The sequence below is a fragment of the Procambarus clarkii genome, chromosome 25 (genome assembly GCF_040958095.1).
Source record: "Procambarus clarkii isolate CNS0578487 chromosome 25, FALCON_Pclarkii_2.0, whole genome shotgun sequence".
Lineage (NCBI taxonomy): Eukaryota > Metazoa > Arthropoda > Malacostraca > Decapoda > Cambaridae > Procambarus > Procambarus clarkii.
The window spans coordinates 17,437,091-17,462,436 of record NC_091174.1 but is presented as its reverse complement, the minus strand read 5'-3'; the positions used below and the strand labels follow the sequence as shown (position 1 = coordinate 17,462,436).

Genomic DNA, 25,346 nt, shown 5'->3' with positions numbered 1-25,346 from the left:
ACTTCATGGTCACAACTTCCTACAACTACGACAGCCAACACCGGACAGGACAAAACCAGGCGCCCCTCTACACCCTGCAACAAGCTACAGCAACAGCAGACTTACCCCAAAACTGCTCCTATTCAAGTCAATTTAAACACTGTAATTAATATTTTTTGCAAACATAAAAGCCTAAAAGCAGAGTTAAAACGACGTTTATTCCATCAATAGCCTCTTCTGTGAGGCAAATGTTGTCTTTGGGACATTCACATGAATCACCGTGACTATGATTTGCCTGCAGTTCCTGCAGGCCGGACAGGTCACACAGTCCCTGCAGGCCGGACAGGTCACACAGTCCCTGCAGACCGGACAGGTCACACAGTCCCTGCAGGCCGGACAGGTCACACAGTCCCTGCAGGCCGGACAGGTCACACAGTCCCTGCAGGCCGTGCAAGCTACACATTCCCTGCAGGCCGGATAGGCCACCACAGTCCCTGCAGGCCGGACAGGCCACACAGGTCAGCTACACAATCCATGCAGGTCAGGCCGGCGCTGCAGGCCGGACAGGTCACACAGTCCCTGCAGGCCGGACAGGTCACACAGTCCCTGCAGACCGGACAGGTCACACAGTCCCTGCAGGCCGGACAGGTCACACAGTCCCTGCAGGCCGGACAGGTCACACAGTCCCTGCAGGCCGGACAGGTCACACAGTCCCTGCAGGCCGGACAGGTCACACAGTCCCTGCAGGCCGGACAGGTCACACAGTCCCTGCAGGCCGGACAGGTCACACAGTCCCTGCAGGCCGGACAGGTCACACAGTCCCTGCAGGCCGGACAGGTCACACAGTCCCTGCAGGCCGGACAGGTCACACAGTCCCTGCAGGCCGGACAGGTCACACAGTCCCTGCAGGTCGGACAGGTCACACAGTCCCTGCAGGCCGTGCAAGCTACACATTCCCTGCAGGCCGGATAGGCCACCACAGTCCCTGCAGGCCGGACAGGCCACACAGGTCAGCTACACAATCCATGCAGGTCAGGCCGGCGCTGCAGGCCGGACAGAGCACACAGGATGACAGGCAAGAGGCACTGAACTACAGGCCAGTTTCCCTAACTTGTATACCATGCAAGATGATGGAGAAGATCGTGAGGAAAAGGCTCGTAGAGCATCTGGAGGGAAACAACTTTGTAACGCAGCACCAACATGGGTTCAGAGATGGTAAATCGTGCCTCACGGGCTTAATAGAATTCTATGACCAAGCAACACAAATTAGGCAAGAAAGAGAAGGGTGGACAGACTGCATTTTCTTGCACTGTCAGAAAGCCTTTGACTCAGTATCCCATAAAAGGCTGTTACAAAAGTTGGAGCAATTGACAGGAGTAAAAGGTAAGGTGCTCCAGTGGATAAGGGAGTACTTAAGCAACAGGAAACAGCGAGTAACTCTAAAGGAGAAGACATCAGAGTGGCGAGATGTCACCAGCGGAGTCCCACAGGGCTCTGTACTTGAACCTATTCTGTTTCTAATATATATAAACGATCTTACAGAGGGTATAGACTCATACCTCTCAATGTTTGCTGATGATGGAAAATTATGAGAAGAATCAAGATAGATGAAGATATAGAGAGACTACAGGACAACCTGGACACACTGGAGGAATGGTCGAGAAAATGGCTACTAAAGTTAATCTCAGGAAAGTGTAAAGTAATGAAATTAGGCGAAGGGAGCAGAAGGCTGAACACAATGTACCATTTGGGAGGTGATATTCTGCAAGAGTCAAATAGAGAAAAAGATCTGGGAATTGATATCACACCGAACTTAAACCCAGAGGCCCACATCAAAAGGATATCATCAGCGGCATATATTAGATTGGCCAACATAAGAACTGCCTTTAGAAACTTGTGTAAGGAATCGTTCAGGACCTTGTATGCCACTTATGTCAGACCAATCCTGGAATATGCAGCTCCACCTTGAAGTCCATACCTAGTTAAACACAAGACAGAGTTAGAGAAAATTCAGAGGTATGCCACCAGCCTAGTCCCAGAACTGACAGGTATTAGTTACGAGGAAAGATAGAGGGAGCTGAATCTCACGTCCTTGGAAAACAGAAGAGTGAGGAGAGACATGATAACCACCTACAAAATTTTCAGGGGAATTGACAGAGTAGACAAAGACAAACTCTTTACCCACCGGTAGAACACGAACAAGAAGACACAGGTGGAAACTTAGTACCCAGATGAGCCACAGAGACATTTGAAAGAATTAGTTCAGTGTCAGAGTAGTTAGTAAATGGAATGCACTAGGAAGTGATGTGGTGAAGGCTGACTCCATACACAGTTTCATATGTAGATATGAAAGAGCCCAGTAGGCTCAGAAATCTGTGCACCAGTTGATTGACGGTTGAGAGGCGGGACCAAAGAGCTAGAGCTCAATCCCCGCAAGCACAACTTGGTCGTACAGTCCCTGCAGGCCGGACAGGCCACACAGTCCCTGCAGGCCGGACAGGCCACACAGTCCCTGCAGGCCGGACAGGCCACACAGGCCCTGCAGGCCGGACAGGCCACACAGGCCGGGCAGGCCGGACAGGCCACACAGGCCGGGCAGGCCGGACAGGCCACACAGGCCCTGCAGGCCGGGCAGGCCACACAGGCCGGACAGGCCACACAGGCCGGACAGGCCACACAGGCCGGACAGGCCACACAGGCCGGGCAGGCCGGACCATTGTGCGGGGGCTGGGACGCGGAAAACACGGTATCCACAAAGGTAAAATGTATTACTCCAGAAAGGAAAAATTCTTTTCGTGATATGACTAGTTGGTGGAGCGATAGTGTGTAATGGCTGCCATTACCCGCCCTGTCTCTTTATACCTGGCTCCAGCAGACTGTTGGTGTGGTGCAGCAGACTGTTGGTGTGTGTGTGTGGTGCAGCAGACTGTTGGTGTGTGTGTGTGGTGCAGCAGACTGTTGGTGTGTGTGTGGTGCAGCAGACTGTTGGTGTGTGTGTGGTGCAGACTGTTGGTGTGTGTGTGTGGTGCAGCAGACTGTTGGTGTGTGTGTGGTGCAGACTGTTGGTGTGTGTGTGTGGTGCAGCAGACTGTTGGTGTGTGTGTGGTGCAGCAGACTGTTGGTGTGTGTGTGTGGTGCAGCAGACTGTTGGTGTGGTGCAGCAGACTGTTGGTGTGTGTGTGGTGCAGCAGACTGTTGGTGTGTGTGTGGTGCAGACTGTTGGTGTGTGTGTGTGGTGCAGCAGACTGTTGGTGTGTGTGTGGTGCAGCAGACTGTTGGTGTGTGTGTGGTGCAGACTGTTGGTGTGGTGCAGCAGACTGTTGGTGTGTGTGTGGTGCAGACTGTTGGTGTGTGTGTGTGGTGCAGCAGACTGTTGGTGTGTGTGTGGTGCAGACTGTTGGTGTGGTGCAGCAGACTGTTGGTGTGGTGCAGCAGACTGTTGGTGTGTGTGTGTGGTGCAGCAGACTGTTGGTGTGATGCAGCAGACTGTTGGTGTGTGTGTGGTGCAGACTGTTGGTGTGTGTGTGGTGCAGACTGTTGGTGTGGTGCAGCAGACTGTTGGTGTGTGTGTGTGGTGCAGCAGACTGTTGGTGTGGTGCAGCAGACTGTTGGTGTGTGTGTGGTGCAGCAGACTGTTGGTGTGTGTGTGTGGTGCAGCAGACTGTTGGTGTGTGTGTGTGGTGCAGCAGACTGTTGGTGTGGTCAGCAGACTGTTGGTGTGTGTGTGGTGCAGCAGACTGTTGGTGTGTGTGTGTGGTGCAGCAGACTGTTGGTGTGTGTGTGTGTGGTGCAGCAGACTGTTGGTGTTTGCACTGTATGGTGCAGCAGTTTGCATAACAAATAAGCTCGAAAACTGTTTATAAACCGAGACGGGAATATTTTCTGTCATTGCAGCTTCAACCTTCCAAGTTTGAGCCGAGAAAACTTTGCGACAAGTTCCCTCCGAGACGAGATGATCTGGCACAAGAAAACCTCAAGTCCAACTTCTTCAGACCTTAAGTCCAACTTCTTCAGATCGCAAAATCATTGAAATATTAATAAATATAAATGCAAAACCTCCAGAATGTGGATGTTTCTGTTCTTTTATCTCTGGACCACCACGATTACCTTTCGTTTTTTCCGAGGATCAATATCCCCATGGCCCGGTCTTTGAGCAGGTCTCCTGGTTGGTGATCTGGTCAACCAGGAGGGAGGGAAATTTCAAGGAAATGCGCCAAGCCATTACGACTATATAGCACTTGGAAGGAGTCAGAATAAGGATTTGGGGTGGGACGGGGGTGGGAATGGTATGGTTAGATTAGGTTAGTTTCTAATTGCGAACGTACTTCGCAACCACGCAGCTTGTCACAGCCCGAGGGATGAATCACAGCTCGGTTGATCACGTGTGTGAGAGATGGTCCAGTTATGTCCCTTATGAGTACAGGGAGAGTACTGAACAGTCTTGGGAAAAAACACATATCTGAGGTGTTCTTATTTACAAATAATATATATATATATATATATATATATATATATATATATATATATATATATATATATATATATATATATATATATATATATATATGTATATATATATGTCGTACCTAGTAGCCAGAACGCACTTATCAGCGTACTATGCAAGGCCCGATTTGCCTAATAAGCCAAGTTTTCATGAATTAATTGTTTTTCGACTACCTAACCTACCTAACCTAACCTAACTTTTTCGGCAACTTAACCTAACCTAACCTATAAAGATAGGTTAGGTTAGGTTAGGTAGGGTTGGTTAGGTTCGGTCATATATCTACGTTAATTTTAACTCGAATAGGAAAAAATTGACCTCCTACATAATGAAATGGGTAGCTTCATCAATTCGTACGAAAATAATTAGAGAAAATATATTAATTCAGGAAAACTTGGCTTATTACGCAAAACGGGCCTTGCATAGTAGGCTGAAAAGTGCGTTCTGGCTACTAGGTACGACATATATATATATATATATATATATATATATATATATATATATATATATATATATATATATATATATATATATATATAAATAATCTATATACAAAAATCCATATCATTTCTTGGTTGCAAAGAATTTAAAACTAATTAAATATTTATAGTGATATATATTTAATGTAAGTATAGTAAATATATTTATTTATATATATTTATATTAGTTCCTGGAATTTAGGTAAAGTGTATCACCCAATTGAATGTTTTTTCTTGCGAGATTCAGAGAGAACATTGGTTATGAGGGAGTGAATGGACACAATTATCTTATATTCTAAACTAACTTTTTAAGGCTGAATGGTGATACATTATTCAAAATTCTTCTAATTATTAATTTGTATATATCACATGATTTATCAGTTTATGTATTAATTCCAAGAGATATATCAAGTCTTGGCAATTAATACATAACAAACTGATCAATCCTATTGAATTTATATATATGTGGGCATATATATTTTATATATGTCTTCGACCAGGCCTCCTTTTTGTTACACATCCCCAGGAAGCAGCCCGTATCAGCTGTCTAACTCTCAGGTACCGATTTACTGCTAGGTGAACAGCAGCATCAAGGTGAAAGAAACTCTGCCCATTTGTTTCCGACTCCACCGGGGATCGAACCCGGAACCTTAGGACTACGAATCCTGAGCGCTGTCCACTCAGCTGTCAAGCCCCATGGATGACTATTTTCTCTTAATAGAACGTCACATTTTGACGTATACGCTAAGGCCAAAAATAGTCATATTAGAAAATGGAAGCAGCTCGCGAACTTTACATACTGTCCCGTTTTCTATTTTGGGTCGTCTGGTAGGTTAGGATCAGGGCACTATAATACGACAGTGTCTTGACGTTGGGGACCTTAAGAGGACGGGCTTATCTTGAGGTTATCGTGAGATGATTTCGGGGCTTTTTTTTAGTGTCCCCGCGGCCCGGTCCTCGATCAGGCGTCCACCCCCAGGAAGCAGCCCATGACAGCTGACTAACTCCCAGGTACCTATTTACTGCTAGGTAACAGGGGCATTCAGGGTGAAAGAAACTTTGCCCATTTGTTTCTGCCTCGTGCGGGAATCGAACCCGCGCCACAGAATTACGAACCCTGCGCGCTATCCACCAAGCTACGAGGCCCCCATCCCCCAACCGTTAGTTCCAACCGTTAGTTCCCCCAACCGTTAGTTCCCCCAACCGTTAGTTCCCCCAACCGTTAGTTCTAACCGTTAGTTCCCCCAGCCGTTAGTTCCCTCAATCAGGGTACTGACAGGGAATATATACATGCTGAGTTACGCACCATCCCTCAGGAAACAGCTCGGCGCCTGCACGTCACCACACAATTCATAGATGGATTAAATTAAATTTAGAAGTACACAAAATCTGCATAAAACTCTTAAGAAAGATAGGAAAAGGAGTAAACTAGAATGAAAATTAAAACGACCTTACAAAAGAACATGGAAACGACCTTACAAAAGAACATGGAAACGACCTTCCAAAAGAACATGGAAACGACCTTACAAAAGAACATGGAAACGACCTTCCAAAAGAACATGGAAACGACCTTACAAAAGAACATGGAAACGACCTTACAAAAGAACATGGAAACGACCTTACAAAAGAACATGAAAACGACCTTACAAAAGAACATGGAAACGACCTTACAAAAGAACATGAAAACGACTTTACAAAAGTAAGATGATTACAAAACTGCTCAAGCAGCTGCAAGTGTCCCAAGAAAGGAAAGCAAACCTTTACAGAGAAGTCAGAGATAAAACAAACACTATGAACAGTATCAGAATGAAGAAATGCTAAAAAAAAAAAAAAAAATCCAGAAAATATGAAAAATACGTCTTTACCTGAGCAAATAAATAAGAGTTAATACTAAAAATGTATATTGATAGAAGAAAACGATATCCTTAACCATTTTGGAGGATTGATATTCTCAAAATGCACCCAGAGTCTGCCAGTGCAGACCGCTTATCACATGCCTCTGTGTGACTAACCATCCTGTGTGATGGGGATTTTTTAGCATCACCTAGTTAGCTTTTTTTTGACACACTGTACTCCACTTCATATAGTCTAGGGTAGCTGCACTAATGCAAATGTACCTAATATGTTAATAAAAAAAAAAAAAAAGTGTCAAAAAAGCTAACTAGGTGATGCTAAGAAATCCCCATCACACAGGATGGTTAGTCATACAGAGGCATGTGATAAGCAGTCTTCACTGGCAGACTCCGGATGCATTTTGAGGATATCAACAACACAAGATTGAATAAGGTAGCAGTGGTAATACAAGTCCCCATCTCGCAGGATGGTTAGTCATACAGAGCCATGTGTTTAATAGCCTGCACTGGCAAATTTTGGGTATACTGTGAGGATATCTTCAAGAATACGAGAGTGAATAAAGTAATTGCAAAGCTCCAGGTACCTCATGCCAACTGGTCTGAAAGGTCTAATAACTGGGCATTCAGTGATGTAGTGCGGGAGATCGTGCCGTAGTTCCTGCTCACAGAGTTTGCACCTGGAGTGCTCAGGATTGGGAGATCCGTCACCTGCAGCCACCTGCCACAAGTAACGGTAACCCAACCTGATCCTTGCAACCACTGTGTCGCACAGTCTAGTGGACGTTTTGTGCTGTCCATAGATGTAGGTTTCAGATCTGAACTAATCATAGCTTTTTATGCTAGTACTTTCAGGTCGTTGGGAGTCAGTAAGTTCTTTCCTATCAGCTCTGAAGGTTTGGACCAATATAGTTTTGACAGCAGAGATGAGGATACCTAGATCTAATTCAACTTCATCCTTGTTACACGCTAATTTGGCTGTAATGTCTGTCTCATTATGATGGGTTATATTTATGTTTGAAGGTATCCACACAAAGGAGATTCGAGACCCTTTACTCTGTGCATCAATTAGGTCATTCATAATTGGGAGTATGAGGTTCTTGCTGTCGATCTTCCAAGAGAAGTTTTCGATTGCTTGAAGAGCAGACTTTGAATCACAGAATATTATTCCTCCTCCAATGTTTTTTAATGTACTGGTAACTAGGTGTAATGCTGTTAGTTCTGCTTGTGTGGAGGTCAGCCAGTTGTTTAACCTGACACTGACAGTCTTTGTGCAAATATTATTTCTATAAAACCTACATGCCGCTGCAGTCCGTCCAGTAGAAGATTGGACTGAGCCGTCGGTGTAGACACAGTGCTCGTGAGATCTTAGACTCTCGATGGAGGAGGCAATTGTTTCAAGAGTGACAGCTTTGAGTAGAGCAAGATTCTCATTATCTTTCTTGGTGACAGGTGTGTATGATACTTGAATGGTGGGGTACAGATAAAGAGGAATATCAGAGACTGGTAGATTGCACTTAAAAGGAATGTTAAGTTTAATGAGATTGTAAGCATTGTTGCTCAGCCAATTATCATAAAAGGAGTGAGTTGGTATGTCGGCACCAGTCAAAAGGGTGTTAACAGCACTAAATAATTTGTCTCTGAGCAATGCAGGAGATGTAGGGTCTCTCATGACTTTAAGGCAAAAGGTGGTGTTGACTTGCATTATTCTCTATAGTATGGTTGGAAGCTTCAGTTCTTCCCTCATGTTGATGATTCTTGTGCATCTTGGGGCACCAAGAATTATCCTCATGGCCTCATTTTGTACTACTTCAAGTTTGTCCAACACAGAGGAGGAGAAATTAATTAAGTGCAGAGCATTATAATCAACGAGAGATCTAACAAACATCATATAGAATAGTCTAGCATATTTAATATTGATACCAATATTCTTACCAGTAAGTGTTCTCAATGGTTTTAGTCTTTCTTTTAACCTACGGTGTAGATCATTTACAATGTCACTATTAATACCAACTCCAAGGTATTTGTGCTGCCCACACGTTTCAATGTTCTGGTTGTTGACCTTGAAAGTTATAGGGACATGAGTATTCTCTCGGGGATGGAGAACTCTGGATTTAGTTATAGAGATAACAAGACCACATTCAATGCTTTTAGCAGCGAATGAATCAAGTAGAGCTTGCAGTCTAGTTTGGGAATTTGCAACAATGCATATATCATCGGCATAACAAATGACGGCTTCGTCAGGTAGTGTGGGAATATCAATTGTTAATTTGTGCATCAGAACATTGAACAGTGTGGGACTTAGCACTCCACCCTGGGGTGTACCCAACTCAAAGGGTGCACAGAGTTTACTTTTGACCCCCTTGAAAAGGACTGAGGTGGTTCAGTTACTCAGGTACCCCCTGAGCCATGTCAACAGTCTTCCCTTAACTCCAAAAGAGGCTAGCTGTTCTAGGATTGTTTCTCTGTTTGCTGTATCAAAAGCAGTTTGGAGATCAATAAATGCCGCCTGAGAGTTTGGTCCCCCTCTGATAAAATACTCAGCAAAGCAAGTTTGTGTGCTTCTTCCAGGAAGGAAACCATACAGGTTAGGGGCAAGGTGGGGCTTGATTTGAAACATTTGTCTGTCGAGAATAATTCTCTCAAGAACTTTACACATGCACGACGTCAGAGAAATGTGTCTAAATTTTTGTGAATTAGGCTTGGGTATGGGTATTATGAGTCCCAGTGTCCAGCGGTCAGGTAAAACACCCTGCCTTAGACTTTGATTAAACAATTCTAGCAAAGGGCTATTTGGCAGCTCAGCAAGTACTCTCATGGTGTTGTATGTGATGCCATCCTCTCCAGGAGAGGTAGCCTTACCTTTCTTGAGTGCATTTTTAATTTCAAAGGGGGTTATGCCATAGTTATCATCAGGCCCTATTTCACTACAGGCAATTTCAATATTGAAGTTACGATTTATTTTAGTACTAACCAGATAGTTTTGCACATCTAGGGGCAGGCTGCTTATACTAGCAGTGCTTGCATATTGCTGAAGCAGCATGTCGGCATAGTCTACAGGTGAATGGTGATCAAGTTGACTGCTAGGAAGAGAAATCTTCTTAATTTTATTCCACATTTAGGATGAGGATGTTTTTGGAGGAGAGAACCCCTTTGTCAGTCTAGTCTATGGGCGCTCTACCCTACCACTTGGGGGGGGGGGGGAGAATGTTGTATAACTACAGCACGAGGTATAGGACAGATGATTGAAATTGACCTAATTACAGCTGTATGTGAAACCTGTATGTTAATCGCCTGCACACTGTAGCCCCTTGTAATGGTTGAGAAAACGCTAAGAAAGTTAAAAAAAATTTGGTATTTCAGATAGCCCATTTAAGAGGTACTCTGACAACCTCAAACATGGAACGCTGAAACTTTACATTTATCTATGTATCTTACAGGCTTTCTCTCCAATGGTACATCGCGGTACAGTGCATGTTTGATAACCTTTATGTATACAGCCGTGTGTTAAATATTTTGTGTGTACAAATGACCCTGTGACCGTAACTGTGTGTAGGTGACCACGAACCGACCATAATGGCATTGCAAACGAAGCTGCAAAACTTGCAACTAAGAGAAGAAATGTAGACATTTACATACCACAGAGTCTATCACAGATTAAGAAAGTAATTAGAAACAGAGCAATGCAAAAGATGTACAGTGACCACAACACAGCAGTTGCAACATCAGGATCTGCGGGTTGGTACAAGAATTCAACCAACTAGGAACCACTTAGTTTGATGAAAGGAAACAGTAGAACAACAGAAGTACATTTACATCGCATCAGGCTTGGATACCCATGTGCATGGGAAATAGGCTTACAGGTTCCGGGAGATGAGAGGAAATGTCAGCACTGTGGAGAAATGCCCGACAGTCCACTGGAACATTATCTAACACAGTGCACAGTTACAAACCCATTAAGATTTCAACTTAGATTCAACAGAGCAGAAGAAATTGTTAAATATATTGAGCAAAATCTTACTGAAGCGACCATACGAGTCATAAATACTCATCCTCCGGTCAAGTAAAACAGAAGCAAGCAACACTTAGTGGGCCAGCCAGAGGCTTAGGGCCCGCGCAGGAATATCCCTGCAAAAAAAAGGAAAGTGCTTACGTAGGTAACCATAAAATAAACACTATGTACTTGTTCCCACACGAAGGAGCTGTCGAGCTTCTATGTCCTCTGATAACTAAAGAATTATTGCCCTAAACACCCTGTTAAACAAAGTATTTCATAACATACTCTTTCACTTTCTAGCTGGCGAACTAGGCACCTCTGACTTAATGAACTAGGCACCTCTGACTTGTAAATTGTCAATTTACTACAAAAACAAAAAAACGGCCAACCTACTCATGAAAAATTCTCCAGACACCAAACAGAACGCCTTGAAAGAAACCAACGTCGTCTATGCCTTTACATCCCCACTTGGGAACTGCAACAATGCATATATCATCGGCATAACAAATGACGGCTTCGTCAGGTAGTGTGGGAATATCAGTCACAGCCCCAAAGAACTCAGTATATAGGCAAGACAACAACGTCTTTTCCTAGGCGATTGACAATGCACAAACAACAGGGCTCCATCAAGGAACATATAATCTCCTCTCACAACCAGACCATCACCAGAGAAATCTTAACAAACAACACAGAAATCATCGATAGGTACAGTGATAGCAGGAGACTCGACATCAGCGAGGCCCTTCACACCAAAAAGTCAGCATCAGCAATGAACAGCCAATTAACACATGACTATATTCTACCCACTTCAAGACCCCGAACCAACATAGAAGCAGCAAGAGCAATATAGAAGCAGCAAGAGCAATATAGAAGCAGCAAGAGCAATATAGAAGCAGCAAGAGCAATATAGAAGCAGCAAGAGCAATATAGAAGCAGCAAATATGCAATATAGAAGCAGCAAGAGCAATATAGAAGCAGCAAGAGCAATATAGAAGCAGCAAGAGCAATATAGAAGCAGCAAGAGCAATATAGAAGCAGCAAGAGCAATATAGAAGCAGCAAGAGCAATATAGAAGCAGCAAGAGCAATATAGAAGCAGCAAGAGCAATATAGAAGCAGCAAATATGCAATATACCCATTGTTTCATGTTTTGTCTTTTGTCACCCAAAAACATTTGTCATATCACCTCACCCAAAAACAAATATAAGCATGAAATGATGTGTGCAAAAAAAAAAAACTGTCTTTGCAAATATGAGAAGTCCTTGCGAAACTCTATTAAGCTCAGACCATAAATAAAAATGCAAAAATTAACTTTGGAGCGTTAATTTTTCAATTACTCCCGACTGTAAACAAAAACGTAAGAAATGTTGAGAAGATTTGTGTTAGAATCATTAATATTACCGTTTCGGTTATATTCAACAACATATGCTTACCAGAAAAACTGCTACCAAAATATACTAATATATTCAATTGACGATCACAAAACACTGATAATTTTATGTGGAAAATCGACAGAGAAATATGAAAGAAAGTGAAAGGCTTTAACAGGCCAAAACGTTCACTTTCTTTCATATTTCTCTGTCGATTTTCTGCATACTAATATATATATAATACATATATATATATATAAGTTTGTGAGGGTACCACCTCTGGTGCCAATGTGGGGACCCATAGCCTCGGAGAAGAAAATAAAAAGTATTCAGAGGAGACCTTGTGGTTTCTCACTGAACACTAATATTATCTTCTCCTACCACTCCCATTCTTTTGTATGTACACATATATATTTACTTTATTTGAACTTTGTTACGAAAAAGGAGTTACATATAGGTTACAAAGATGGTTGTCATAGGTTGTCGAGTTCCTCCAGCTCCTCAGATGGCGGGCAGGAACCCTGGATGCAGTGCGCATTTCCCCTCTGTATCGCCACACTGAGGCACTGGAAAAGAAAGCTTGCAGCTCTCGGGTCCCTTGTTGTTTCAATGAGCCTAATATATATATATATATATATATATATATATATATATATATATATATATATATATATATATATATATATATATGTCGTACCTAGTAGCCAGAACGCACTTCTCAGCCTAGTATGCGAGGCCCGATTTGCCTAATAAGCCAAGTTTTCCTGAATTAATATATTTTCTCTAATTTTTTTCTTATGAAATGATAAAGTTACCCATTTCATTATGTATGAGGTAAAAAAAAAATATTGGAGTTAAAATTAACGTAGATATATGACCGAACCTAACCAACCCTACCTAACCTAACCTAACCTATCTTTATAGGTTAGGTAGGTTAGGTAGTCGAAAAACAATTAATTCATGAAAACTTGGCTTATTAGGCAAATCGGGCCTTGCATAGTAGGCAGAGAAGTGCGTTCTGGCTACTAGGTACGACATATATATAATATATATATATATATATATATAACATACACACACACACACACACACACACACACACACACTCTCCCGGAACTGAGAGGATTGAGCTACGAGGAAAGGCTAAAGGAGCTGAACCTCACATCCCTGGAAAACAGAAGAGTAAGGGGAGACATGATAACCACCTACAAAATTCTCAGGGGAATTGACAGGGTGGACAAAGACAAACTCTTCAGCACGGGTGGGACACGAACAAGGGGACACAGGTGGAAACTTAGTACCCAGATGAGCCACAGAGACGTTAGAAAGAATTTTTTCAGTGTCAGAGTAGTTAATAAATGGAATGCACTAGGAAGTGATGTGGTGGAGGCTGACTCCATACACAGTTTCAAATGTAGGTATGATAGAGCCCAGTAGGCTCAGGAATCTGTACACCAGTTGATTGACAGTTGAGAGGCGAGACCAAAGAGCCAAAGCTCAACCCCCGCAAGCACAATTAGGTGAGTACAATTAGGTGAGTACACACACACACACAGACACAGTATGTCACGCTAGGGGAGCTCCGCAATTGGTCTACCTGGCCAAGCCCCCGTCACCAACCAATCACGCGCTACCTGACACACCCACAATCCTCTGGGGGGTCTCTTTGAGCGGGAACCCTTCTCCCTCCCGAGGAAGCACCGCCACATTAATGGTGTCGCCGCTATCAAGTCTCATCCCAAATGACACTAAAATCGAAATTTCTTCTTATTGTGGCATGTTGCCTCCTTTAAAGAGTTATAAAACCAAAACTAGAATTTTTCTGGGTATATACAGAGAGAGAAGTACGACTCTTATAGGCGGGAATAGGAGAATGCAGGCACAGGTTAATGCATGTTAATAGGATAATGCAGGTTACACAGTCTGTAACAGTGTGTGTAAATCACGAAGAAATTAACACGTGATGAACAATGTGACAATATCAGACCACGAAGGAAGGATTAAGACAGGAATTTCGTTAAGTGCTTCAGGAGAAAATCTAACGAGTAATCAGCAAGGAAAACAGGGAGGGGGACCCTTCAGTTGGATAATTGAAGGAACTACTGCTACAAGTAGATGGCTTAGACTGACAGGCATTTTGAGTCCTATTGACATCAGATCTATGTTGACCAGACCACACACTGGAAGGTGAAGGGACGACGACGTTTCGGTCCGTCCTGGACCACAATCGACTTGAGAATGGTCCAGGACGGACCGAAACGTCGTCGTCCCCCTTCACCTTCTAGTGTGTGGTCTGGTCAACATACTTTAGCCACGTTATTTTGACTCATCGCCTGCATCAGATCTATGTTGCATGATCTATGAGTTGCGAGTGATTCTAAACCGGGATAGCCCTAGAATGTGTTAGAATTAGATAGACCTAGAATTGAGAAAGCAGAGTGGGGTGAGAAAAAACTCATTTTTTGTATAAATTCATGGAAGGTTTACATTAGTCCTTTTAAACTGTATTCTCATCGTTCTTCTTATGTAACGTAAAATATATTGAAGAATCTGTCACGGCTCTAACAGTAAGCTAAGTTTTGTTTTTCCAATATATATGACCTACTATATTGTAAGCTGATAGTTACACACTCTAAGCCAAACTGTAAATTTTGATTTTGTTCTGATGTTCACTTGTTTAGTTCAGACATTTTTGTAACGATCCGAGTAAGTTGTTACAGAAATAGTTTCTAATTCTGACTTTAAGATCATTACTACTGTAATGATTTTAAAGTCATTGATAAGTGTAGCTTGTAAATCAAACTGTAGTTCTTGAGCAAACAGTTTATAGTTAAAGATATTTTATGTTATGTTATTATGACTTAAGTAAATAATTTACTGTAAATTTGTTGTAAACTAACCATGCTATGTATACGTAAAATGAACATTTATGAATAAAGTTATGATTTGTCAGAGAGCCCAGGGCTTGGTCTCCAGCCTACGTGGCTTACAAAAATGGCAATATGTAAATAGTGTAAAACTTTATGTAAATGCAGTGTGGGTAGACTTGTAGAATACTAAGGAGAGGAAAGTAATAATTCTTATTCCACGTTCCTGGATGTGACTTAATACATCGTGACCATCTCTATGCGCCTCCAGTTCTAGTGGCTCGTGTACTTACTCAGTTGTGCTTGTGGGGGTTGAGCTTTGGCTCTTTGGGCCCGCCTCTCAACTGTCAATCAACTGATGTACAGGTTCCTGTATGTACTCACCTATTTGTACTCGCCTATTTTGCCTGCAGGATCGAGCATTGACCGTTTGATCCCGCCTTCCGAGCCATCAGTTGTTTACAGCAATGACTCCTGTCCCATTTACCTATCATATCTAGTTTTAAAATTATGAATAGAATTTACTTCCACAACCTGTTCCTTAAATGCATTCCATTTCTCCACTACTCTCACGCTAAAAGAATTCTTCCTAACATATCTGTGACTCATCTGAGTTTCCAGTTTCCACCCATGTCCCCTCGTTCTGATATTATTCCGTGAGAACATTTCGTCTATTTCCACTTTGTCAATCCCCTGAGTATTTTATACGTTCCTATCATATACCCCCCTCGACATTCAGGCTCTCTTCATACCTTATCCCTCGTAACGCTGGGACAAGTCTTGTTGCTAACTTTTGATCTTTTCCAGTTTCCTTATGCGTTTCTTCAGGTGGAGACTCCATGATGGGGCGGCTTACTCTAAGACTGGCCTCACGTAGGCAGTGTAAAGCGCCCTAAATGCCTCCTTACTAAGGTTTCTGAATGATGTTCTAACTTGCCAGTGTAGAGTACGCTGCTGTCGTTATCCTATTTATATGTGCCTCAGGAGATAGATTGGGTGTTACGTCCACCCCCAGGTCTCTTTCACGCGTCGTCACTGGTAGGCAGTTCCCCTTCATTGTGTACTGTCCCTTTGGTCTCCTATCACCTTGTCCCATTTCCATAACTGTGTGCGTGTGACAGAAAGATCTCTGGTCTTTCCAAAATGTTAATTAGTAACCGCGCAGAACAGTTTTGCGGAGTTCCAGCGCAACCACTTATGCTGGAGGGTAGAGCGATGGTCTCGCTTCATGCAGGTCGGTGTTCAATTCCCGACCGTCCAAGTGGTCGGCACTATTCCTTCCCACCCCGTCCTATCCCAAATCCTTATCCTGACCCCTTGCCAAGTGCTATGAAGTGGTAATGGCTTGGCGGTTTCTATTGATAATTACCTTACCTTACCTTGTGAAGTTCCAACATGAATCTGTGCTGAACCTTTGAAGTTGTGTCCTATGCTAGCATATGGGAATCTCAGAGACCTTTTCCCTTAATTTCACTACTTGTTAGTGATTCCGAACTACACATTGAGTACATACGGTGAGGAGAAGAACACCCGAGATACTGACCAAGAGGGAGTGAGTGAGCACAACCTGTCATATGTGCCCATAAAACTGGTGTGATTCTCTTGGCATCCAGCTGTTTGAATCCCATGTTACCATCAACCAGGAGCTGTGTTGTCACTGACTCGTTTCTTCTCCTGTGGAGTTTTATGGGTTCCGACACCATGAACTCCCACTTACCTTGTTCTTAAACACCAGGGGGCAGATTCACGAAGCAGTTACGTAAGTACTTTAGAACCTGTACATCTTTTCTCAATCTTTGGCGGCATTATTTACAATTATTCAACAGTTAATGAGCTTGGAAACACCAGGAGGCTGTTTATTACAATACAAACATGAAAACGTCCCAATCAACTGTTGTTAAACCGTTTAATAAATGTAACCACAGCCGTCAAGGATTGAAGAAAGATGTACACGTTCGCAAGTACTTGCGTAAGTGCTTCGTGAATCTGTCCCCAGGTTTCTAGTAGGACTTTCGTCTTGTAGGTTACGTCTTGGGTTTCTCATCATGCCAGTGAGCTCTCCAAATGTTCACATTAGCGTCATGCCGCAACCGATTATGATTTACTTATAATGATGACTAAACCACACATCAAGACCACGACGTTTCAGTCCGACTTGTACCATTATCAAGTCGTGTTATGTTTACTTACAATGACTTAAGTTTTCGCTACCACTTGAACTCTACCACTTTAGGTCTCCGTGGTGTAGTGGTAAGACACTCGCCTGGCGTTCCGCGAGTGCTTTGTCATGGGTTCGTATCCTGGCCGGGGAGGATTTACTGGGTGCAAATCCTTAACTGTAGCCTCTGTTTAACTCAACAGTAAAATGTGTACTTGGTTGTAACAACGATTCTTCGCGGCGGGGATCGTATTCCAGGGACCTGCCCGAAACGCTACGCGTACTAGTGGCTGTACAAGAATGTAACAACTCTTGTATATATCTCAAAAAAAAATAAACTCGGCTTAAGACCTAGCAATATTAGGGGAAACCTCACTTCTATAAACAAAATTATTTCACATAGACCATTGACGATGACTGTTAATTGTCGCGGGATGGGTTCTAGACAGGATGGGTGAGAGAGCCCACAATACATGACTTTATCACTGCCTTCTTTCGGTTCCCAGGATCGGTGTCCCCGCGGCCCGGTCTCTGATCCGCTTCGTAAGTACTTTCATAATTTCCTGATGGATCCAGCCCCAGGCCTCCTGGTTCGTGGTTTGGTTAACCAGGCTGTTAGACGCAGCTGCTTGTATCCCGACGTATGAATTACAGCCTGGTTGTGCAGGTGTAATTCGGAAGTGTTTGTCAAGTTCTCTTTTGAAGACTTTGTGAGGTCGGGTAGTTATGCCCCTTTGTTTAGAGGGAGATTCAGTTAAAACTTCCAGAAATGTCTCCAGAATCCAATTAATTTTTTTTTTTTTAGTTTCTATTAGCAAAAAGGAGGGAGGAACAACCATGGAAGGTTGTTAGGGAGGAAGAAGTTTCACGTTCTTATTTATTTCTTAGTTTTATGGATTCAAGTAGAGAAGATTTTGTGAGTCCTGCGTAACAGAGTTAAAACACTTTATATATTTCAGCATCTCAAGAGTTTATCGTGAAGTGTACAATGATATTATGAAGTGTACTGTGATCGGTACATCATTATGAAGTGTACTGTGATCGGTACATCAGTATGAAGTGTACTGTGATCGGTACATCATTATGAAGTGTACTGTGATCGGTACATCAGTATGAAGTGTACTGTGATCGGTACATCAGTATGAAGTGTACTGTGATCGGTTCCTTCAGTCGTCCCGATACCACCGATCTTTGCCATGTTATTATGATCGTTGTCATTTCCTTTTGGGTTTTCTTAACTATGTTGCTTATAATTATTATTGTTATTGTCATTTCAGGTAGGTGTCGTGTCCCTGTGGATCTTACGAGGAGCAGCGCGAGGAGGCCGTGTCTTCACCGTCTTGTGAGTGTCTCAGTCTGTGTTACAGTACTTGTGTATTGTCTACTCTGGTGTTTGTGCACTCGTCTAGCCGTGTGTGTGTGTGTGTGTGTGTGTGTGTGTGTGTGTGTGTGTGTGTGTGTTTTCTTATCTATTAGTAACTTTAGCTAAAAGTGACTTGGTATGGAATGTCCTGTTGTTGACACCATTAGTGTTACGGCTTCGTTAACAATGTCTACAAAAGGCCTCTGGGGGGTAGTGTGACCTCTCGTTCAGATATCTCTCGCTCTCTCACATGTTCAGCCCGTCCTCCTAACGTTTCCCAACGTCAAGAAACTGTCCTACTAAAGTGCACTTATCTTAACCTCTCAAAGAACCCAAAGCAGAAAACGGGACAGTAGATCCGTTTCGCAAGTCGCTATCATTTTCTAGCACGACGATATTTGCCCTTAGGTAAATTATACGTCAAAATGCGACGTTGTACTAGGAGGACGGGTTGTCTGCACTGCTGGGCGTACTGTAGGAAGCACCAAACAGCGATCAACACTCGCAAAACCAATTATTTTGACTATTGTCAAACTGGACTACCTCTCCCCACCCACGCCATCTGGTACCTGTGATCTATATGCACAACCCTTGTATATAATACGTCAAATGTTTGGCCGAATCCACTAATTGGCCAAAAATGAGACGCATTTATAAAGCTGAAAGCACCGTGTTAGTGACGTTTTCTAAGCGTCTGCCTCAGTAGACTTGGTGGGTTGTTGGACTTTGTGCATTTGTAGTGTGACAAAAGCGTTGCATTTTTTACGGAGTGGTACAATGAAAGGGATAGAGGGCAGTGGTCTGGTACATCTGGCTATATGTTACGAACCCGGATCCAACGTCCGAGCCTGGAGCAGTGACAACCACGCCATCTGTGGGTCAGCTCCCGAAACCCCCGCCAAACGTGTGGGAACCGACCTGTGAGATTTATATTTATTTAATTTATATGAATTTATATTTACGTTAATTTATATACTTCGATAGCAATTTGTATAATGATAAGTGGACTGTATTTCTGCAATAATCTCTTAATCTCACAAATCGATCCTCTACACATTAGGGGGGTTTATTAAATTAATATATATGCAGCCAATCAAACTACAGAATTAACTACATACATTGAAGAGGTTCCTTATCTTATAGTACAGGAGGCTAGTCCACCAGGTATAACTAGGGTGTAGACACCAAATTATCCTCTTTGAGGTAGCTTCCATATCACCCAGTAACTGGTGCACAAATCTTCCTTCCTCGTCTTGACCTTTAGTTTGAGGCGATTTCGCGATCTAACCGGGTCACCCTATATCCTGACATTAATGGCCATAAATGAATGATAAACGGGTTTCGGATAGACACTTAACTTGAATTTGTAGACAGCGTGTTGAAAATGGTACACCTTTGGGTTCCATAACACTACGTCCAAGTAAAATTAACAGGAGCCGAATTTGCTCCCGTGTGAGCCTCTGGTCTCGTATAAACAATGGCTGCATCTAACACTCCATTCTATTGACGTCTGGCCGACATTGTCCAGAATGATAGGAGCCAAATTTGCTCCACACGTCTCGGAGGTGACACAACAATGGCTGCCCTCCTTCCTCCCTCTGACGCCTGGCCTACTTTGTCCAGATTTCAGAAAGTGATAGAAGGGTCACATTTACTCTACTTTAATATTGATAATTAAGTTAATTTATATAAGATGTTTTTATGATGGTAAAGTCCAAAGACTAATGTATTTAAGAACAATTCCCAGCAGAATAGCTGGTGAATTATAATGGTATGTGGTGATGATATCCCGTTTTCTTTAGACGGTAATTCCACTACAAGTTACGTTTTCTATGGTTAACTTGTTTATACAACACAGCTCTTATCTGTCTGTATGATATTATTATTAAATGGTGTCGGATTTTCCGACATAATTCCCCAGGGGGCTGCTCACGGGTCGAAGTCCTCTTTAGAACAGACGAACACCGATACTCCTCCTTCGAATTATTAGATTAATTTGATGTTAGTAGTTAGTAATCACACATTTGTGCGTCTGTTCGTGCAGGACGGATGTCCCGTACTAGAGTTGCAGGGGTTAGAAGTCTAATGCAATTTCATTTCCCTGTCAACTCTTGAAAGGCTAATATTCAAGCCTTATTACATATTATTTAACCCAGAAGACTGAATGTGATCAAGTACTACAGTCAAGTATGATTCAGGGACTGCAGTGAGATCAGTGACATTAGATATAACTTGAAGTTTCTTCAGGTAACTGGTCACTGATATATAAACACTGAGGCCCATGGAATACATCTTGATTAAATAATAAATGTATCAAATCAGTCATCAGATTTATTGGGGTTTAATTTAGTTAATTGATTCAGAAGATTGAATAGCTCATCATTAAAGTAAAGTATGGTTCTGAGACTGCAGTGGGTTCAGTGACATTGGTCGCAGTGACTTGTAGCTGTTTTAGGCTACTGTTCACTGATTTGCCACTGAGGCCTCATGAACTCATCTTCAGCTTCAAATGATGATACTAACATCAACTTCTGTTGGTATAGTCAGCTGTAATCTCCTTAGTATAATGCTACTGGAGAAATATAATCAGCTGACAAATTTAGATTTCTACTGGTATTGTTTATCTGCAGCCATAGGTCTCCTCAGGCTTGATACTGGGCCTGAGAGTAATTTACCTCCTGCAGAGTTTAACATGGTTATACCCTGATATTTAGTAGGGCTACCGATGAATCGATGACAATAGTCTGTCCCTACAAGGAGACCGAAGTCGTTGAGGTGATCAGACTTAATATTATCTGCCAATTTTATTCCTCTATTTCTCAGGAATTTGGCTGTTGCTCGCAGACCTTGAACTTGTAGGTCTACTGGTATTTTGTCCACCACAATGGCTTGTACTCGACAGACGTACCTGCCTAAACGTACTGATGGTTGTACCACCTGGTAGACTTGAGGTCCTGCATCTGTTACAAACCCTGAGATGTTGAATGACATCTGGGCTACAGGCCTTAATTGTAATTCATCTGCCAACCTTTTAGTGATATATGTTCTCTGGGATCCTTGGTCAAACAACCCACGGGTATGGACCTTGGCCCTCTTATTCAGGATGGTAATTTGGGCAGTAGGCAAAGTCGTATTACCTTTAGACTTTGCCGATTGGACACTGTTTGTTTGTTGCACCTTGCAGTACTGTACTGTGGTGGGAATGCTATCTTCCACCTTGGGGTTTGGAGACGTTGTTTTGGTGTCTCTGCATAATGCTGCATGGTGCTGACCTTTGTTACACCTATTACAGGTGTGTAATTGGGTATCACAGTCCTTGATGTTATGTTTCCTGAGGCACCTCGTGCAATGTTGCAAATCTTTGAGTCGCTCAACACGGGCGTCACTATCAGGAAAATTAGGGCAGTGGTACATTGAATGTTTCTCATTGCAGAACAAACATGTTCCATAGCTTCCAGTACCCTTTGGTGTCACGTTCTTGGGTGACACAGTAACTATAGGCTTGGAGGGTCCCACTGCATATACGCCCACACTGCTACTGTTCCACTTTGGTGTTGAATTATATTGTCTAGATTGATTTGGAGTACCTTTGGTACTCTGTGGTTTACTATTATTGGTTTCTGAGGGTTTACTTGGTGGTTTTAATTTGTCATGTGTTCGTAATTGATGAACTACTGACTTTAAACCTTCAGATATTTCATTCATGGATAAGATGCTTTTATTGTAATGAGCACTTATTTGTCTCAATATGTCCCTAGGTATTTTCTCCTGGACAATTATTTTCAAGACCCACTCAGCCCCGTTTGTATCTGCTGTCAGGCTGAGGGCATTGATCAATGATTCTACCTCCAGCTTGAAGACTTGGAGTGAATCAGCTGAAGCCTCCGGTGGGGGTAAATGCAACAGCTCATGAACTAAATGTGATGTTCTTACTTCTGGATCAGCATAATTATCCTTGCGGAGTTTTACTGCCAGATCATAGCCGTCATTAGTTAATCTCAGATGGGATACTACTGTTTTAGCCTCACCTGATAATTGGCCTTGCAAATAAGAGAATTTACTACTCTTTGGTAAAGATTGTTTTGAGTCTACAAGGTCAACGAATTTGTTCCAAAATTCGTCCCAATCTTCCTCATCTTTTCCTGAGAAAGTGGGTAAATTAATTGGAGGGAGTCGAGCTTCTGCTTGACTCGTATTAGATGCAACTGTTGTTGTTGTTGCTGTTGCCTTGTTCTGGGCAATTAATTTGACATAAGGCTGTAACGTGGCCTGAGTGTGATCTTCATAATTCGCAAGATCAACCATAATGTCGTCTATTTCTGTTTCTGATAAATTAGTGTTGGCAAGTTCAGCCACATATGTTGCTATTTGACATTTGATTTGCTCAAATTTACCTGCAGCTGCTTGATAATAGCTTTCCAGGTCAGCATAATCAACTTGAGATTGTTGTGACAAATCTTCACATTTCTTGATCTGTCTTGTTAAGTGGCCTTTAAGACCTGCAAGGGTTCTTTTCATTCTCCCTGCATTATCCATACTGGCTCGTTGGTGAAGCCTTGTGGGGCTTGTACTTGGGCTGCTCATAATACTGAACACTAATGGTAGCCTAGGGTAAATTCTGCACTCACTAGGCAATAATCCTACCTCTACTAGAGGTTAGCACTTAAAATTAATACACATTATATATATACAATCATCCACACTAATGATTTGAGTGATAAACCAGTGTCACTGGAAGTACCTTTAGGTTAGCTCTTCTATATCACCCTAGGATGGCAGAGACACTAATTAATCACTCAAAGGTGTAATGATCATAAGTAAATTATTATATATACAACTCAACTCGAGTTGATAAAAATTACACCCAAAATAGGGTCTGGACCATTCATTAATGGTGTTAGGTTGATCAATATAGTACAACTGACTATGGTAATAATGGGACTAGGATGAACAATAATAGTTCAACTAGTCAGTGTTAATATCCTACCCTGTTGTGGGTTGGCAATTAGTAAATATTATACTGTGATCACTAGTGCAATATATTAAATAATTCTCTATTTTGGAGAAATAATATACACAATTATTGATAATAGCCTCTTAATTAGCCTCTATGAAACTTCTAATATTATCTAGAAGTATTAAATATTATTAGTGACCTCGCGAAATAAAGTCCACAAAATTCGTAGATAATCTCTCGCGAAATGTAACACCACGAAATCCGTGAACAATCTCGCGACACAGTCACTAATTTGGCTGGCTTCTATATTAGCGCTGTCATTTCACAGAATAACACTCCACCAAATCTGTGGGTGTGCATGAAACCGCTGACGAAGCTGATCTGGGCTGAGGGAGGCTCCTGAGCTCCCACGAGGCTTCGCCGCTGTCTTTGACTGGCTTTGTTTAAATCACACTGCACTAGTATATTTAATGAATCCACTGGTTAACTGGTTCATCCGGTACTAAGATGACCAAATGTGGGTTCAAAGGATCAAATAATCCGTCATCCGGTTCGAAGGACCAAATAATGTGGGAACCGACCTGTGAGATTTATATTTATTTAATTTATATGAATTTATATTTACGTTAATTTATATACTTCGATAGCAATTTGTATAATGATAAGTGGACTGTATTTCTGCAATAATCTCTTAATCTCACAAATCGATCCTCTACACATTAGGGGGGTTTATTAAATTAATATATATGCAGCCAATCAAACTACAGAATTAACTACATACATTGAAGAGGTTCCTTATCTTATAGTACAGGGGGCTAGTCCACCAGGTATAACTAGGGTGTAGACACCAAATTATCCTCTTTGAGGTAGCTTCCATATCACCCAGTAACTGGTGCACAAATCTTCCTTCCTCGTCTTGACCTTTAGTTTGAGGCGATTTCGCGATCTAACCGGGTCACCCTATATCCTGACATTAATGGCCATAAATGAATGATAAACGGGTTTCGGATAGACACTTAACTTGAATTTGTAGACAGCGTGTTGAAAATGGTACACCTTTGGGTTCCATAACACTACGTCCAAGTAAAATTAACAGGAGCCGAATTTGCTCCCGTGTGAGCCTCTGGTCTCGTATAAACAATGGCTGCATCTAACACTCCATTCTATTGACGTCTGGCCGACATTGTCCAGAATGATAGGAGCCAAATTTGCTCCACACGTCTCGGAGGTGACACAACAATGGCTGCCCTCCTTCCTCCCTCTGACGCCTGGCCTACTTTGTCCAGATTTCAGAAAGTGATAGAAGGGTCACATTTACTCTACTTTAATATTGATAATTAAGTTAATTTATATAAGATGTTTTTATGATGGTAAAGTCCAAAGACTAATGTATTTAAGAACAATTCCCAGCAGAATAGCTGGTGAATTATAATGGTATGTGGTGATGATATCCCGTTTTCTTTAGACGGTAATTCCACTACAAGTTACGTTTTCTATGGTTAACTTGTTTATACAACACAGCTCTTATCTGTCTGTATGATATTATTATTAAATGGTGTCGGATTTTCCGACAAAACGGACGACGACACCTAGTGAGGACAGCGTGTACTGGCCTCGAGGACCAGTTTCCAGTCTGGTTCAGCGCTCAACACAGCCGCCCCTGACCTCTGGTGAGGTGGTGCTCCGACGACAGCGCCATCTATGGACTGGATACGTCAGGTGTTTGCGCCCGAGCCCGTAAGTGAGATGTATTAGTGTCCCGGTTATTGATGACGTGTCTGCTTACAGAGCCGACCTGGGACCACTGTGATGGAAGTGGAGTGAGT

At 42.4% G+C, this 25,346-nt stretch overlaps 1 protein-coding gene across 1 annotated transcript; it reads right to left on the bottom strand.

Moving 5' to 3' along the window:
* Window positions 1-498: 498 nt before the first annotated feature.
* Window positions 499-933, bottom strand: LOC138368425 (uncharacterized). Its single transcript, XM_069330936.1, has one exon. It carries the CDS (start codon window positions 931-933, stop codon window positions 499-501), a length of 435 nt encoding a protein of 144 aa, XP_069187037.1.
* Between the last annotated feature and the right edge of the window lie 24,413 nt (window positions 934-25,346).

Bases quoted from the DNA above. Each gene is read 5' to 3' on its own strand.
- LOC138368425 (XM_069330936.1), bottom strand. From the start codon at position 933: ATGTGTAGCTTGCACGGCCTGCAGGGACTGTGTGACCTGTCCGACCTG.